We start from the raw sequence: 13,316 nt of genomic DNA, 5'->3' as shown, positions 1-13,316 counted from the left end.
TCTAGAATTATTAAAATTGGGAACATAACAATCTGTTTTATCATATTATGTAAAGGGAAAAATCTTAAAACTTTGAATTTGTGGTTAATCACAAAAAATAATTAAAAAAATAAATTTCGTGGACGTTGGCATAGAACCCTTCGTGTGCAAGTCCGACTCGCACTTGACTTGGTTTTTAATAATTAGGTACCTATTGACTTAAGTTAGTTTTGTTGAGTGTGGCTAAGCCTCTAAAAATAGCACAAAAATCGACAAAAATGAGCTACAACCATTAAGTTGGTAACACTGGCTAGTTGTCGCCTGTCGGAAATGGATTTTTATTTTTTATTTAACTCGTTTTACGGCTCTGGGTTCTAGTGCTTTTGAGCCTTCGGAAATGGAGAAGACCATCTGGGATTTTTTTCTTACTGGCTCTGGGTTCTATCTCTTTCAAGCCTGAGTAGGTAGATAATCTCAAATTAAATCAAAGTGTGGCAACTAAAAAACCTTTTACACCTGCACGAATCGCGCACGTATGCATAAAGAGAAGTAAACGAACACGACCATTGATTGAACACAGAGTATAATATTATAATCATTATTTTGCTGCTCGTAACTTTACATCCGCAAAAGCCATAGAAAGAGATAAACAAAAAACAATTAATAGCGAAGTAGCTATCACAGTAGCTATATAAATACCAAATACAACCAACTACGGCGGTTCTTTTAGGTTATTTTTTGTTACATTAAAAAAACGGCAATAAAAACATTTAGGTGAAAAGTATCCAATATCCATAAAAATTATTATAGTACTATTTGTGACTATCATACTTAATGTTATTCTATCTTGTGTCGTGAAACTGTTATATCTACGCAATTACCGGCAACCTCAATATGCATTCTGACGAAGAAATTCTTTCCTTCATGGATTTACTTGATTTGGACGAGGAGGTAATAGATATAAGAGCTAAAAACTTGATGGGAAAAAGCACCTTAAGCTCTCAGCACCTAAATAACTTCATACATTTACTACAATATAAGCAACTGATAAACATTCGTGAGAACAGCGAATGTGACAATGAGGCTGAATACCACTTTGTTGGCAAACTCCTAGCTAACATAAATGACCAAAATGTAGGTGCCATTTGTAAAATTATCACCACTGTTCTTACTCTAAACCCAAGCACTGTTAAATTCAAATCTGAACATTTGATCCAACAAATACTCACAGAAATATATTTGCCCACACATACAAATGTTATAAGCTCCGAAACTGAAGTAGAGAAGCTTAAAACAACGTTGCTGCACCTGAAAATATGTGGGAGTATTTTGGATGCAAACGAAAAAAGTAATTCAAAATTGTCTTTACCATTTCTTAGTACACCTTTAGAACATATTGTATGCTGTAAAGATGAAAAAGTTTTCGTATATTTTTTAACAAATACTGTGCCTCGGTTCTTTTCAATTGTAGAAGGGTATAATATCCTTGACAGAATATGGAACTTTCTCAAAGAATTAACGGATGAGAAAGGAATGGTTGCTTTAAAAGTTATATGCTGCTTGTCTAATTACTATTTGCCTGTGGACTCTGGTGCTACTATAGAATCTCATATAATTTCTGAAAATAAATTTTGGGATTTGGTATTACTTGGATTAAGTTCTGAGGATACATTTGCAAGAAAGCAATCAATATATTTAGCAAAAAGAGCAATAGATTACGTAATGAACAACAAAAAGAATGTCATTGTAACATCCAAAAGTCAATTTGTGTGGAATAACAAAAATAAAGCAAATTTAAAGAAGATGTGGGACAACTTCTTCATACTGATAGACAGTTTAGAAGAAAAACAGAGTAATATTGTACTACCCTCATTAAAATTATTTGAGCTTGTAACAGATATTGGCCGCTGCTGGTTGAATTGTGCATTTAATATTGGCCTGAAACATGACAACACACAAGTTAAATTGAAATGCTTGAATTATCACCTTCAATATGGTATACACAATGAATCCGAGGCTATGACGACATTGAGAGCTATTAATGACATAGTACTATTTGATCATGAATATAAGTCTCTTATGAACAATTTGAATGAAGTTCTCAAAGAGAATGCAACATTGTTGAGAATTTTAAAAACTCTACCTTTAGTTAAATGGTCACCAGTACCATTGTACCATGTAACTAGAATCATAACACATTTTGATGGATCATTAAATCTTGAAGATCAAACAGTATTGATTGGCCTTATTAGTGATCTGTCTAAAATACCTTGCAATAATGTTATCATAAGAAAATGTATACACACAAACTTATCACATTTAATTGGAAAATGTTGTAAAAACCTCAATTGGCGAAAATACATTCCTGTTTACTCCTGCTTACAACTTGATTATCTCAAAAAAACAAAGAATTTATTAGTAGAGAATCCATTTGAAAATATGATTAAAAAAAACATAGTTATCCCCCAAGTAGACATGATTGAATTTTTAAAGCTTATATCAATTTCACAAGCTAATATTGATTTTGCTTTATTATACTTTGAAGAACATAATGATATAGATTTTTTAGAATTTCTTGATGGAATTCTTCATAGAATTGAAGATATCAGTAAAAGACAATACTCTGATAAGTCAGAGTGTTTAAAAGATGTTATTTTTGTGGTACATTTATACAATAAATCATTACAGAAACATGGTGATATTTATGATAAAATAAATCACAGTGCAACTAAGAATTTGAAAATATTGCTGCAATATATTATGAGTATGATGATAAGTGATGTTAATTTTGATATTGAAGATATAACATGTTTGTTTGAAAATTTGGATCAACTAGTGACTGAAATATCAAATGTAAATGATATAGAAATCATATCAGAAATGTACAAATCGACTGTACTGTGTTTACAAGATGAGAACACAATTGTAGACAAAAAGGTTTTGAGTATTTACATTTTATGTGATTCATTGAAATCTCCACTGATGTTGCAGACCTACAAGCAAGAACTATTGGATATCAAAAATATTATGAAAATTATTCTAAACATCAAATTTATTGGAAATCCAAATAAAGAGGACAGTGGAAGATTAAGAAACGCTTTTTATGAAAAATCATGTGAAATAGTTAATATTTTATTGAACACAGATAATTCACAAGTAAATAATGTTTTAGATTTTATTGAAGTGGTAATTGAAAGCGGAGGATATGGTTGCTTAAAATGGATCCTTAGGATCATGAATAAAATACTTCCTAAAATACTAGATGATAAAAATAATACTTTTGATGTAATACAATTTTTGACCAGGGTGTGGTCAGAGATTGAAGAACTAAAATCGAACAGTCAATATACAATTTGTATGAAAGAGTTTGTGAATTTGATCACGCAAGATACATTGTTAGAAAAGTCAATGTATAACAACATTGTACTAATGTACTGTAGTAAAATTATAGAGTATGCATCTGTTAAAAATATGCCTTTATACCTTTTGGCTAACCAACTGAACAAAATAAGTATTTCTAAATATAGTCACGTCATGGTTTATGTTTTAAGCGAAATTTTATTGAATCCAGTAGTTACAAGGAAAGAAAACAGGTAAGTAATAACATAAGTAATTTTATTACCTATTTAGATCTGAACTTAACCAATAGTTAGTAAAACGTTCGACATTTTTCACAATAAATCAAAAACTGGGGCCGATTCTCTTGTACACAATCTCTAAACTAAACTAAATTAACAGGTCTAAATCAAGTGCTATCCTTTTCCGCAAGCAACATTATGAACGGGATAGCAATAGATTTAGACATGCCATTTTAGTTTAGTTTAGAGATTGTGTACAACGGAATTAGCCACACTGTTATGCATAAAAATTTATAAAAATCTGTTTAAGAATGTACAAGTAATACCCCACTTGGTATAGTTATCTAACTTTGCAAATTGAAAATACTAATATTTGTTCATGAACATGGACAGAATAGACAGACGACAAAGTGATTGTTGTTCCTTTTTTCCTTTTGAGGTAGGGAACCCTTTAAACCTTAAAAGTATTGGTGTGCCTCAAGGTATTCCTATAGGTCCTTTACTATTTCCTTTATATAATGGTATTTATGTATATTATTATTGACTAGTATTTTATAATAAGTAAGTTCTTATTTATTAAACCTGAAATAATTTTATATTTTTGTGCTTTTCAGAATAGTAGAAAATGTGTTACTTGAAATTTTACAAGAACCAATTTATGGAGCAGACAAACAGTAAGTTAATACAGTTTCTTAGAAACAGAAGGATTTTTTCATTCAAATAAACTTTTATAAGCGCTTTTGAATCGTCAAGTGAATCTACCACTGGTTCAAAATGCCCGCACTTCAGAGAAGAACCAACAAGAAATTCGGCGGTTGCTCTTTTTAAAGGTTCGATTTATTAAATAGTTTTTAAATGCATATCAAAAATTGTGGACCGGCAGGAATCGAACCCGCGTCTCCTTGGATCGCGCCTGACGCTCTGACCACTAAGCTACGGTTCGCTTGCTAGTGACGAAATTTGTGATATGTATGTTCACTCAGTACTGAAGCGACTGTTGATGCCATCTAGTAGCGACACTTTGCAGCTATCGAAACTACTTTCAAAGGCCCATATTACAATGCAGCTCTTTGAACGAGAAATGACATATTTGCTTTTTACTATTATTTTTATATTGTTTTACCTAGACTTCGAGGAAATTTCTAAATAATTCTTAAATGCATAAATTTCCTTGAAGTGTAGGTAAAACACTATAAAAAAACTGGTGTTCAGATTTTTCCCCAAATGTCAGCTATAAGACCTGCCAAATTTCATGATTCTAGGTCAACGGGAAGTACCCTGTAGGTTTCTTGACAGACCGACAGACAGACAGACAACAAAGTGATCCTTATAGGATCCGTTTTTCCTTTTGAGGTACGGAACTTTTTTTATTTTCAGCACTATCTATTTCAACTCACACATACAATTTTTGGCTGTATCAATACTGAGCAAAATTTCGGATCCGAAAGTACTGGACTCCGTAACGTATTTTATGACTAAGAAGATAGACGAATCGTTCAAAAACAAACTAAGATACCACACAAATTCACATCTCCAAAGAACTTTGCAGGCTTGCGTTCAAAATCTGCTGTTCATTTTACTGAAATCTAGGAATGTGAATTTTCAAAGTACAGCTCTGTGGTGTATGGCATTCTTGGGCAGGATACCACATCAGCCTTTTGAAAGAACATGCCTTGAATGGTACATATCGCTTTATTTTTATTTGAAGGTTTGTTTGGATTTTTGCCTCACTTTTTGTCTGCTACTTCATAATATTATGTCTAGATTTAGGGTGTTTATGCACTCACCCGTATACGGTTCTTATCCGTGATTCTTCGAAGTGGCTGTCATACAAAAATACGTACTCATTCCAAACGTACGAATCCGTAATTTCATAGATAAGTACACACACGCCCTTAGATTGGTTTTAATCCTCTATACATATGTATTCTAATTCATTTATTTTAAAGTAGGTAAGTATTCCAATATTTCATAACTTCAAGTCAATAAAAATTAAATTTATGGCTGTTACCCTACTAAACGTTGTTTATCGGGTGAATTTCTCTCTTTCTGTCATCAGTAATTTCACATTCAAAAGAATAAGACAAAGCATTGTGTAATTAATAATTATACAAGTTTAGTAGAAAGTTGGTTAGTATTTATTTTGTAGTTCCAAAGCTGTACCAAGTTTATGATAATCCGTTATTTTCTGTGCTGATTTTGAAAGATTTTTAATCTTTAGCAAAAATATTTCAGGAAACCATCATAAATGAAGAAGTTCTAAATCAATTGAAATCAAACAATATACCCCTTTCATCACAATTCACAATAATGTATTGGATTGTGATACACAAATTAAAAGATGGTACTTGCCTCTGCGAAGAATATGAATTTTTGATGGATCTTCTCTTATCCCATATTATGGGTCCAGTTTTCAGTATACGATTGCAAGCGCAGTATCTATCTTCGATGCTTTTTGGAGCAAATGAAATATCAACGAATAAATTAGATAATTCACAGTATGCATACATGATTAAAGTCATAAATGGCACATTACAAGAAATAGCAAAAGTTGAAGACAAAAGTTTTAAGAGACTCAAAAATGATTATTTTGTTGTTAATTTTGATATAGTCGAAGATCTTACACCCTGTGAAATATATTGGGTTTTGCCTCAACTAGTTAATGCTCTAAGTAATGATATTGTACAAGATGGTTTTCTAAGAAATATACTTAATGATATTGAAGGCAGCCTTAATTTAGATGAAAATGATAAATTTCACAATGAATGGAAAGAAAGACGTCGAAAAACTTCAGATGCGCTTCAGTTTAAGGCTAGAAATAAAAATATTACCAAAGAAGTTGAGAATTTAGAAGAAACGGGGACAATACAGAAGAAATATGTTCCTTGGAAGAATATCAGTGATGTTGATGTGTATAATAATGAGAAAAAAGTAAGTGAATTGCTTTAGTTACAAGTCCCGCAAATTGTTATTGCCCTGGAACCATTTCTCATTAACATCGAAATGACGTCATTTTGACGTCTGCCGAAATAAAAATATACCATCAGCTCGAAACTTCAGTCTAGTGCTGACGTCACTAAAATGGCGGCCACGCGCATTAGCAATTTGCGGGACTTATATGAAATTACATAAAATGCAGATTATCACCACTTCAGCTTTGCAACCTGTTGAGCTATATTGGTCCTAAAAATTTCCTCATTTCAGCCCATAGTTAGCAAGCATGTTATAAATATACTAGCTGATGCTCCAGACTTTGTTCGCGTGGATTTAGGTTTCAGAAAATCCCGTACGAGCTCTTTATTCTTCCGGGATAAAAAGTAGCCTATGCCACACCAGGCCTTCTATATCCATGCAAAAAATCAGGTCAATCCGTTGCTATAAGTTCCGCAAATTGATAATACGCGTGGCCGCCATTTTAGTGACGTCAGCGCTAGACTGAAGTTTCGAGTTGATGGTATATTTTTATTTCGGCTGACGTCATTTCGATATTAATGAGCCTCAATGGTAAAGGAGTGGACTGAAAACCGAAAGGTCGACGGTTCAAACCCCGCCCGTTGCACTATTGTCGTACCTACTCCTAGCACAAGCCTGACGCTTAGTTGGAGAGGAAAGGGGAATATTGGTCATTTAACATGGCTAATATTCTTTTTAAAAAAAGAGACATGGTTCCAGCGCAGTAGCAATTTGCGGGAATTATACGTTGCAGCATGATTGAAGGACAAACTAACAAACAACACACTTTCGCATTTATAAAAGACTGTCAGTTTTGTTTTGAATGTGTACAACAGAATTAGCCACAATAGGTAAATAGGTTCGCTTTTGTAAGACGACTAAAAAGTAACCGTGTTTGTAGAGCAACAAAACAGAGCTGATAGTGGTGGCGTCTCTCATCGCCAAGCTGCCCAACTTGGGAGGCATGGCGCGCACCAGCGAGGTGTTCGGCGTGCGCACCTACGTCGTGGACAGTCTCAGGCATTTGCAGGACAAACAGTTTCAAGGATTAAGGTTAGTACCACAGTCCACACCCCCAATGTTGGCGCGATGTTCGATTGTTGCAAAAAACAATCGAATGAATCGAACATTTGAAAATTGAATTTTTTATGACAGACATTTAATTAATGCGCAGACGTACGCATTGAGAGTCAAACCTATGATTTTTTTGCAATGCGTGCTACCTAATATTTAATTTATTTTGTATGTTGATAAAATAATTAATAATAAAAAATCGATTGTCGACTTATTTGTCTTCTCAAAAACAACGAATCAAAATCGAATATCTAAATCAATGGGGATCCACACTGCCAATTTATCCCGGCAGGTTGCGTTTAAGCGAACTGGCCATAGAGGTAGTATATCATCTGTGGAACCGGCTATACTGAGCTGTCAAACGCCATAATTTTAATTGTTTGAGCTTTCCAGGTATCGTACATCTTTACATAATAATTCACGAAACAATCGTAAAAAGTATCGATATCACAATTCTAAACAAAACAAGGCCGGACCTCTTGTGGTGCCCTCTGTGATCAGCTTTGCCTGTGGATCCCCACTGCGTATTGCATTCGATTTATCGTTCCAGACCCGCGCGCTATGTAATAATCGAAAACAATCGATTGTATGTCATTCGATTTGTTAGTAATGGCCGCCAATGTTGCAGCGTGTCGGCCGAGCGATGGGTGCCCGTGGAGGAGGTGCGGCCGGCACAGCTCAAGGAGTACCTGACGATGAAGAAGGCTGTCGGCTACTCCGTGGTGGCGGCTGAACAGACGTCGAGCAGCACCAAGCTGCAAAACTTCAAGTTCCCCAACAAAACTCTGCTATTGGTGGGGTAAGTTAACAGTAACGGTTTTACAGTACGAGGCAAAAAATAATGTACATCGGCCTTTAGAATAACATTTCGGCTTTATGACGTTTTGTCAGTCTCAACGACAGAAACAATGCTCTACAAATCCGCTATCATCTTCTAAAGGTCGATGTACATTATTTTCTGCCACATACTGTACATTATCATCAACAACCCATAGCCAACCTTACTACAGTACCCGACAGGAAATACTGTACATCGACCTTTAGAAAGACAAAACGTCACATAGATATGAGTGAGAGACAACGCTCTACAAAGCCGAAACCTCTTTCTAAAGGTTGAGGTACAATATTTTCTGCCGGTTAAGATTGGATCTCCTCTTAGAATGGGGTCTAGGCTCTATCCCTCTAACAAATAAACCTGGAATAGCGGTGGAATAGTTATACTCTGTTTTGTCTTTTTCCTTCAAATGTCAAATTACTGATGACAGAGAAAGACAAAACAGAGTATAACTATTCCACCGCTATTCCAGGTTTATTTGTTAGAGGGTAGTAGTCTACATGTTGGCCAAGTGCGCCAAGTGTGCATTGGCTGACTTCACGGCTGGCGGGAGGCTAGAGTACGGGTGAGATCTATAGAGCACACCCTGACTAAGCTTAGACTTAAGACAGAGTTAAAACGAGACAGAGCTATATTTCTCACATAAATCTGTAGCTTAGACTTAAGACAAAGTTAAAACGAGACAGAGCTATATTTCTCACATAAATCTGTCTCGTTTTAACTCAATCTTAAGTCTGAGCAACGTCAAAGTGCGCTCTATAGATCTCAGCCTAAGACGTGATTTATGACGACCAACTAATCACGGTTATAATATTATGTACCCGTCGCGACCCGTTAATAAGACCAAATGTTCAACAGAGTTCTGCGCATTTAAGGTTATGTCTTTAGATTCTTGCCGATGAGATAGTACTAACTCGTGCAATCTATCCTCAGGAATGAAAAAGAAGGAGTTCCGTGCGATCTCCTGCCGTTGATGGATCACTGCGTGGAGATACCGCAGCAAGGAGTCATCCGCTCACTGAACGTGCACGTCACGGCCGCTATCTTCATATGGGAGTATGCGAGACAGAATGTGTTGTGAATCATATATTTTTTTTTTTAAATAAATTGTTTTCATTTATAAATATTTTGTTTTACTAAAGTTTTAAATTTTCATGGCGGGCAAATTTTCACCGAGCGTCTATTTCTATTGCCGTTATAACAACAACAAATTATAAAAATCCGAAATGGCGAATTTCATAGCTATTATAACGAAGTCGTCCACTAAGAAAGGATTTTTGAAAATTCAACCCCTAAGGGTGTAAAATAGGGTCTTGAAACTTATATAGTCCACGCGGATGAAGTTCTGAGCATAAGCTAGTCCATACTTCCATACTTATATTATAAATGCGAAAGTGTGTCTGTCTGTCTGCTAGCTTTTCACGGCCCAACAGTTTAACAGATTTTGATGAAATTTGGTACAGAGTTAGCTTATATTCTGTGGAAAGACATACTCTACTTTTATCCTCCTGGAAAACCAAAGACTTCCTACGGGATTTTTAACATCTAGTTTCACATAAATAAAAACACATGGATATGTTTATACATCTTTTACTTCAGACTTACAGAAAAACTTAACCATATTCGGTAACAGAGTTATTTTCACGGGTTTCACATCAAATTCTTCATGGTCAATCGCTAATACCAAGTCAGGGTTGGTTTCCAACGGCTGCAGTTCCACCGTCCTTGCTTTAACAGCTTCTGGTGTTGTATCACCGCCCTTAATTCGTCTCCATCCATCTGAGACAAATTCTATATAACTGTACTTATTTTTCCCCAAACCAACACTTAACATTGGTAAACCATCATTGACTTTCGGTTTTAGTTTAAAATCACACGTTTTGAAGCATAGTTCGTTAGTCATCGCACATTCGGGGTTAACAATATTCGTCAGATCAATCTGTTGAGCCGCTTGTGTTGCAGGCATGAAGAATGCCCATTTCCTTTTAATTTCCTGTTTCTTTTGTAAACAATTACTGCATCCAGCACAAGGCGGGGTATACTTTAAAGTACCACTACAGTTCCAAGATAAAGAATCTTTGTAACCGTTAAAAATGTAGGATACATATTCACGCAATGGTCCATAGATCCAGTATTTGTCTTTTTTGGCTATAGTGTCACGGAATGCTCCCCATTCTATAGATGATAGGGCATAAATCGGCTTATTTGGAATTTCGTTTTCTTTTGGCAAAGGCTCGATTTTCATAACGTTTTTCCAAGTTGTATTATTCTCTATAATAGCCATGCATGCTTGTATTAGTTGCTTGACTCTGTTTACGCCTTCACCACCTTGGAAAAGACTGTTCCCGAGACTGTTGGTTCGACCGAGTGGAAGTATGCCCAGTGGGAATCTGTTAGCTTCATCGTTACGTCGGAGTAAGCCTGGTGGAATCGAAAAGATGGGTTATAGTGCGCGTATAACAAGTAGTCCAATCTGAACATGAGGCATTGTACAAAAACAAATCTCAGCCGGGCTTGTGTATTTAATCATTTATTCTGTCTATGACCTGCCCAAACCACCTCGTTGCAAATTCAGATTGGACTAGTTCTTTTGCGCGCACTATACTAATGTCGTTTGTAAATTCGTCATTATTATACACCAAAAATAAAAAGGGACCCAAGATTGAGCCTTGTGGAACACCTCTTAAGGCAGATGAACCCTCTGAATTCACGTCATTTATTCACACTTTTCGTTATTGGAGAGATGTGTAGCCTAGGTATAGGTCAAGTCAAGTTGTTAACTGGGTGGGTCATGTGTGATCAAAATTGAAAACATCCAACTTCCAGTTTTGCAAGATGCCAGCAGTCCAATCGCAGACTGCAAGAGAGAGAGCGCACTGCGTGGCGGCGAGTTGTGGTGCGTTTTAACATCGTTAAATTTGAATTTAAATCATCTAAACTCTGATGCGGAATTAATTCCGGAGTGCACGCTCATATATGCAGTTCTATAGTTCACAGATTTTGTATAAAAAAACGTACGGAAATTTACGTGGTAAATGGTACGCTAGCTCTTATCTTACCTGTAACAGTTTCGGATAATGTACCATCACCGCCTGCGACAATAATAGCCTCAGTACCGCGCAGCGTCTCCACTATCTCCTTAGCATGCCCTTCTGATGTTGTCTGGATAACATCCACCTGGAAGATTGAGAAGTTCCAATTAAAGGAGGATTTTTTTTAAAATATTTCAAAGCTATCTGCAATCAGTCATTGAATGGACTTTAATGAGATTTAGGGTTCGGAGAAGGTCACTCCATCGAGAAACTCTTCTCATAATTCTTTTGATGGCCTTAATGTGCACAAAACAGTTTTTCTATTGTGGCTCTTTTCAGCCTACTAACTCTGCTGCATGTGGTAAGTGACACTGCCAGACTATTTGATTGGACTTCAAGCCTGGCCTTGTGTTTCTTAGCATAAATATTTCTTCTCTGATTGTGGGCATTGCAAGATATTCGTGTATTTCAATTGTTTTAGTAAACCACGGGGCATTGAGTACTGTGCGAAAGACTGAGTTTTGATATTGCTGTAGTATTTCTATGTTAGAGTTGCTGGCTGTGCCCCACAAAGGAGGAAATATAAATTTTATCTATGGAAAAAATTTCTAAACTTCACTTTTTAATGTTCCATAGCAAACAATGTTGGTAGTTATAATGTAAATAACATTTATTCACCTGCAATCCAGCAAGATGCAGCAATGGTTCACAGTATTTCTCAAAATCCTTCTTCGCTTTCCGTTTATTTGCCACAGGGTTAAGTATAACAGTGACCAGGGTGGGGTTTCTCTCCATTGGTATAAGTGTGTCACCATATTTGACTGCTTCCTTACATGCTGCACGCATCAGGATGTTTATTCTGGAAACAAGAAGTGCAAATTTAAATAAAAACCTTTTAATATTATTGTTGGTGCACTTTAATTATAAAACAATGATAGCCTAGTAGTTAAGAAAAGCTGTGATAGCCTAGTGGTTAAGGAAAGCTGTGATAGCCTAGTGGTTAAGAAAAGCTGTGATGGTCTAGAGGTTAAGAAAACCTGTGATAGCCTAGTGGTTAAGAAAGGCTGTGATAGCCTAGTGCTTAAGAAAAGCTGCGATAGCCTAGTGGTACCGGTTGATGCCGAAAAACTTAAATAAAATCATTATTATCAACCGACAGACGTCCACTGCTGGACACATAGGTCTTTTGTAGGGACTTCCACGCGCCATAATCTTGCGTCACTCGAATCTAGCGGGTCTTTAAAATTTGTTTGATGTAGTCTGTCCACCTAGTGGGAGGTCTTTTAACGTGGCGCTTCCGGGTGCGAGGTCGCAATTCTATCACCTTGTGACCCCCAACGTCTATCGGTTTTTCGAACTATGAACCCTACCCATTGCCGCTTTGGCTTTACAACCCCTCGAGCTATAAAAACAATCAAACTAATTTTGATAAAATTGGACTGAGGCCAATTTGAGAATGTTTTGTCACCACTCACCAATAAAAAAGATTCTTTCGTTGTATTCATTCAAGTAAATTATTATTTTTATCTCTTACTCGTATTTTTCTTTGGCTGTAGCAGCTCCGTATAACAGGACAACAGCTCCAAAGACGGATTTCTTCCAATTATTACGTAAAGTTATGCCGAGTTTGCTAAATCTCTCCATTGTTTTATTAAAGTTAATATCAGCAAATTCGTTTGAAAAGTAATTTAGGTTATTTTGCTTTTGTATCGGATCAGCTGTTTATCACTTTTTTTTATTTTAAAATTTATTTTACGGCCCTGGAAAACAGACCTTTAAGGCCTTTCAAATCGTGAGGGTTTATCACCTTTATTGATGTCAACCACAGACTCGAGCAGAAAACAAAAAAATAAGGTCAAGTACCTA

The 13,316-nt window shown here is 35.8% G+C and overlaps 2 protein-coding genes across 4 annotated transcripts; one reads left to right on the top strand and one right to left on the bottom strand.

Moving 5' to 3' along the window:
* The first annotated feature begins 649 nt into the window (after positions 1 to 649).
* LOC117984204 (probable methyltransferase TARBP1) lies at positions 650 to 9,542 on the top strand. 2 transcript variants are annotated; one of them, XM_034970820.2, is made up of 7 exons: positions 650 to 3,572; positions 4,172 to 4,231; positions 4,935 to 5,265; positions 5,793 to 6,488; positions 7,411 to 7,562; positions 8,212 to 8,382; positions 9,352 to 9,542. In XM_034970820.2, the coding sequence occupies exons 1-7, from the start codon at positions 874 to 876 to the stop codon at positions 9,497 to 9,499; spliced, it is 4,257 nt and encodes a 1,418-aa protein (XP_034826711.1). In that variant the 5' UTR covers positions 650 to 873; the 3' UTR covers positions 9,500 to 9,542. The 2 variants fall into 2 exon arrangements, with proteins under 2 accessions (XP_034826711.1, XP_069356465.1); XM_069500364.1 differs by lacking the exons at positions 650 to 3,572; positions 4,172 to 4,231 and having other exon boundaries at positions 5,131 to 5,237.
* Positions 9,543 to 9,992: 450 nt separating this feature from the next.
* LOC117984205 (acylglycerol kinase, mitochondrial-like) lies at positions 9,993 to 13,227 on the bottom strand. 2 transcript variants are annotated; one of them, XM_034970821.2, is made up of 4 exons: positions 12,985 to 13,227; positions 12,129 to 12,309; positions 11,478 to 11,595; positions 9,993 to 10,839 (listed from the first exon to the last, which is right to left on the bottom strand). In XM_034970821.2, exons 1-4 carry the CDS (start codon positions 13,092 to 13,094, stop codon positions 9,998 to 10,000), a joined length of 1,251 nt encoding a protein of 416 aa, XP_034826712.1. In that variant the 5' UTR covers positions 13,095 to 13,227; the 3' UTR covers positions 9,993 to 9,997. The 2 variants fall into 2 exon arrangements, with proteins under 2 accessions (XP_034826712.1, XP_069356466.1); XM_069500365.1 differs by having other exon boundaries at positions 12,926 to 13,066.
* Positions 13,228 to 13,316: the final 89 nt, after the last annotated feature.

Source organism: Maniola hyperantus, chromosome 8 (assembly GCF_902806685.2).
Source record: "Maniola hyperantus chromosome 8, iAphHyp1.2, whole genome shotgun sequence".
Classification (NCBI taxonomy): domain Eukaryota; kingdom Metazoa; phylum Arthropoda; class Insecta; order Lepidoptera; family Nymphalidae; genus Maniola; species Maniola hyperantus.
The sequence above is the reverse complement of the archived record's forward strand: the minus strand, read 5'-3'. Positions and strand labels throughout refer to the sequence as shown.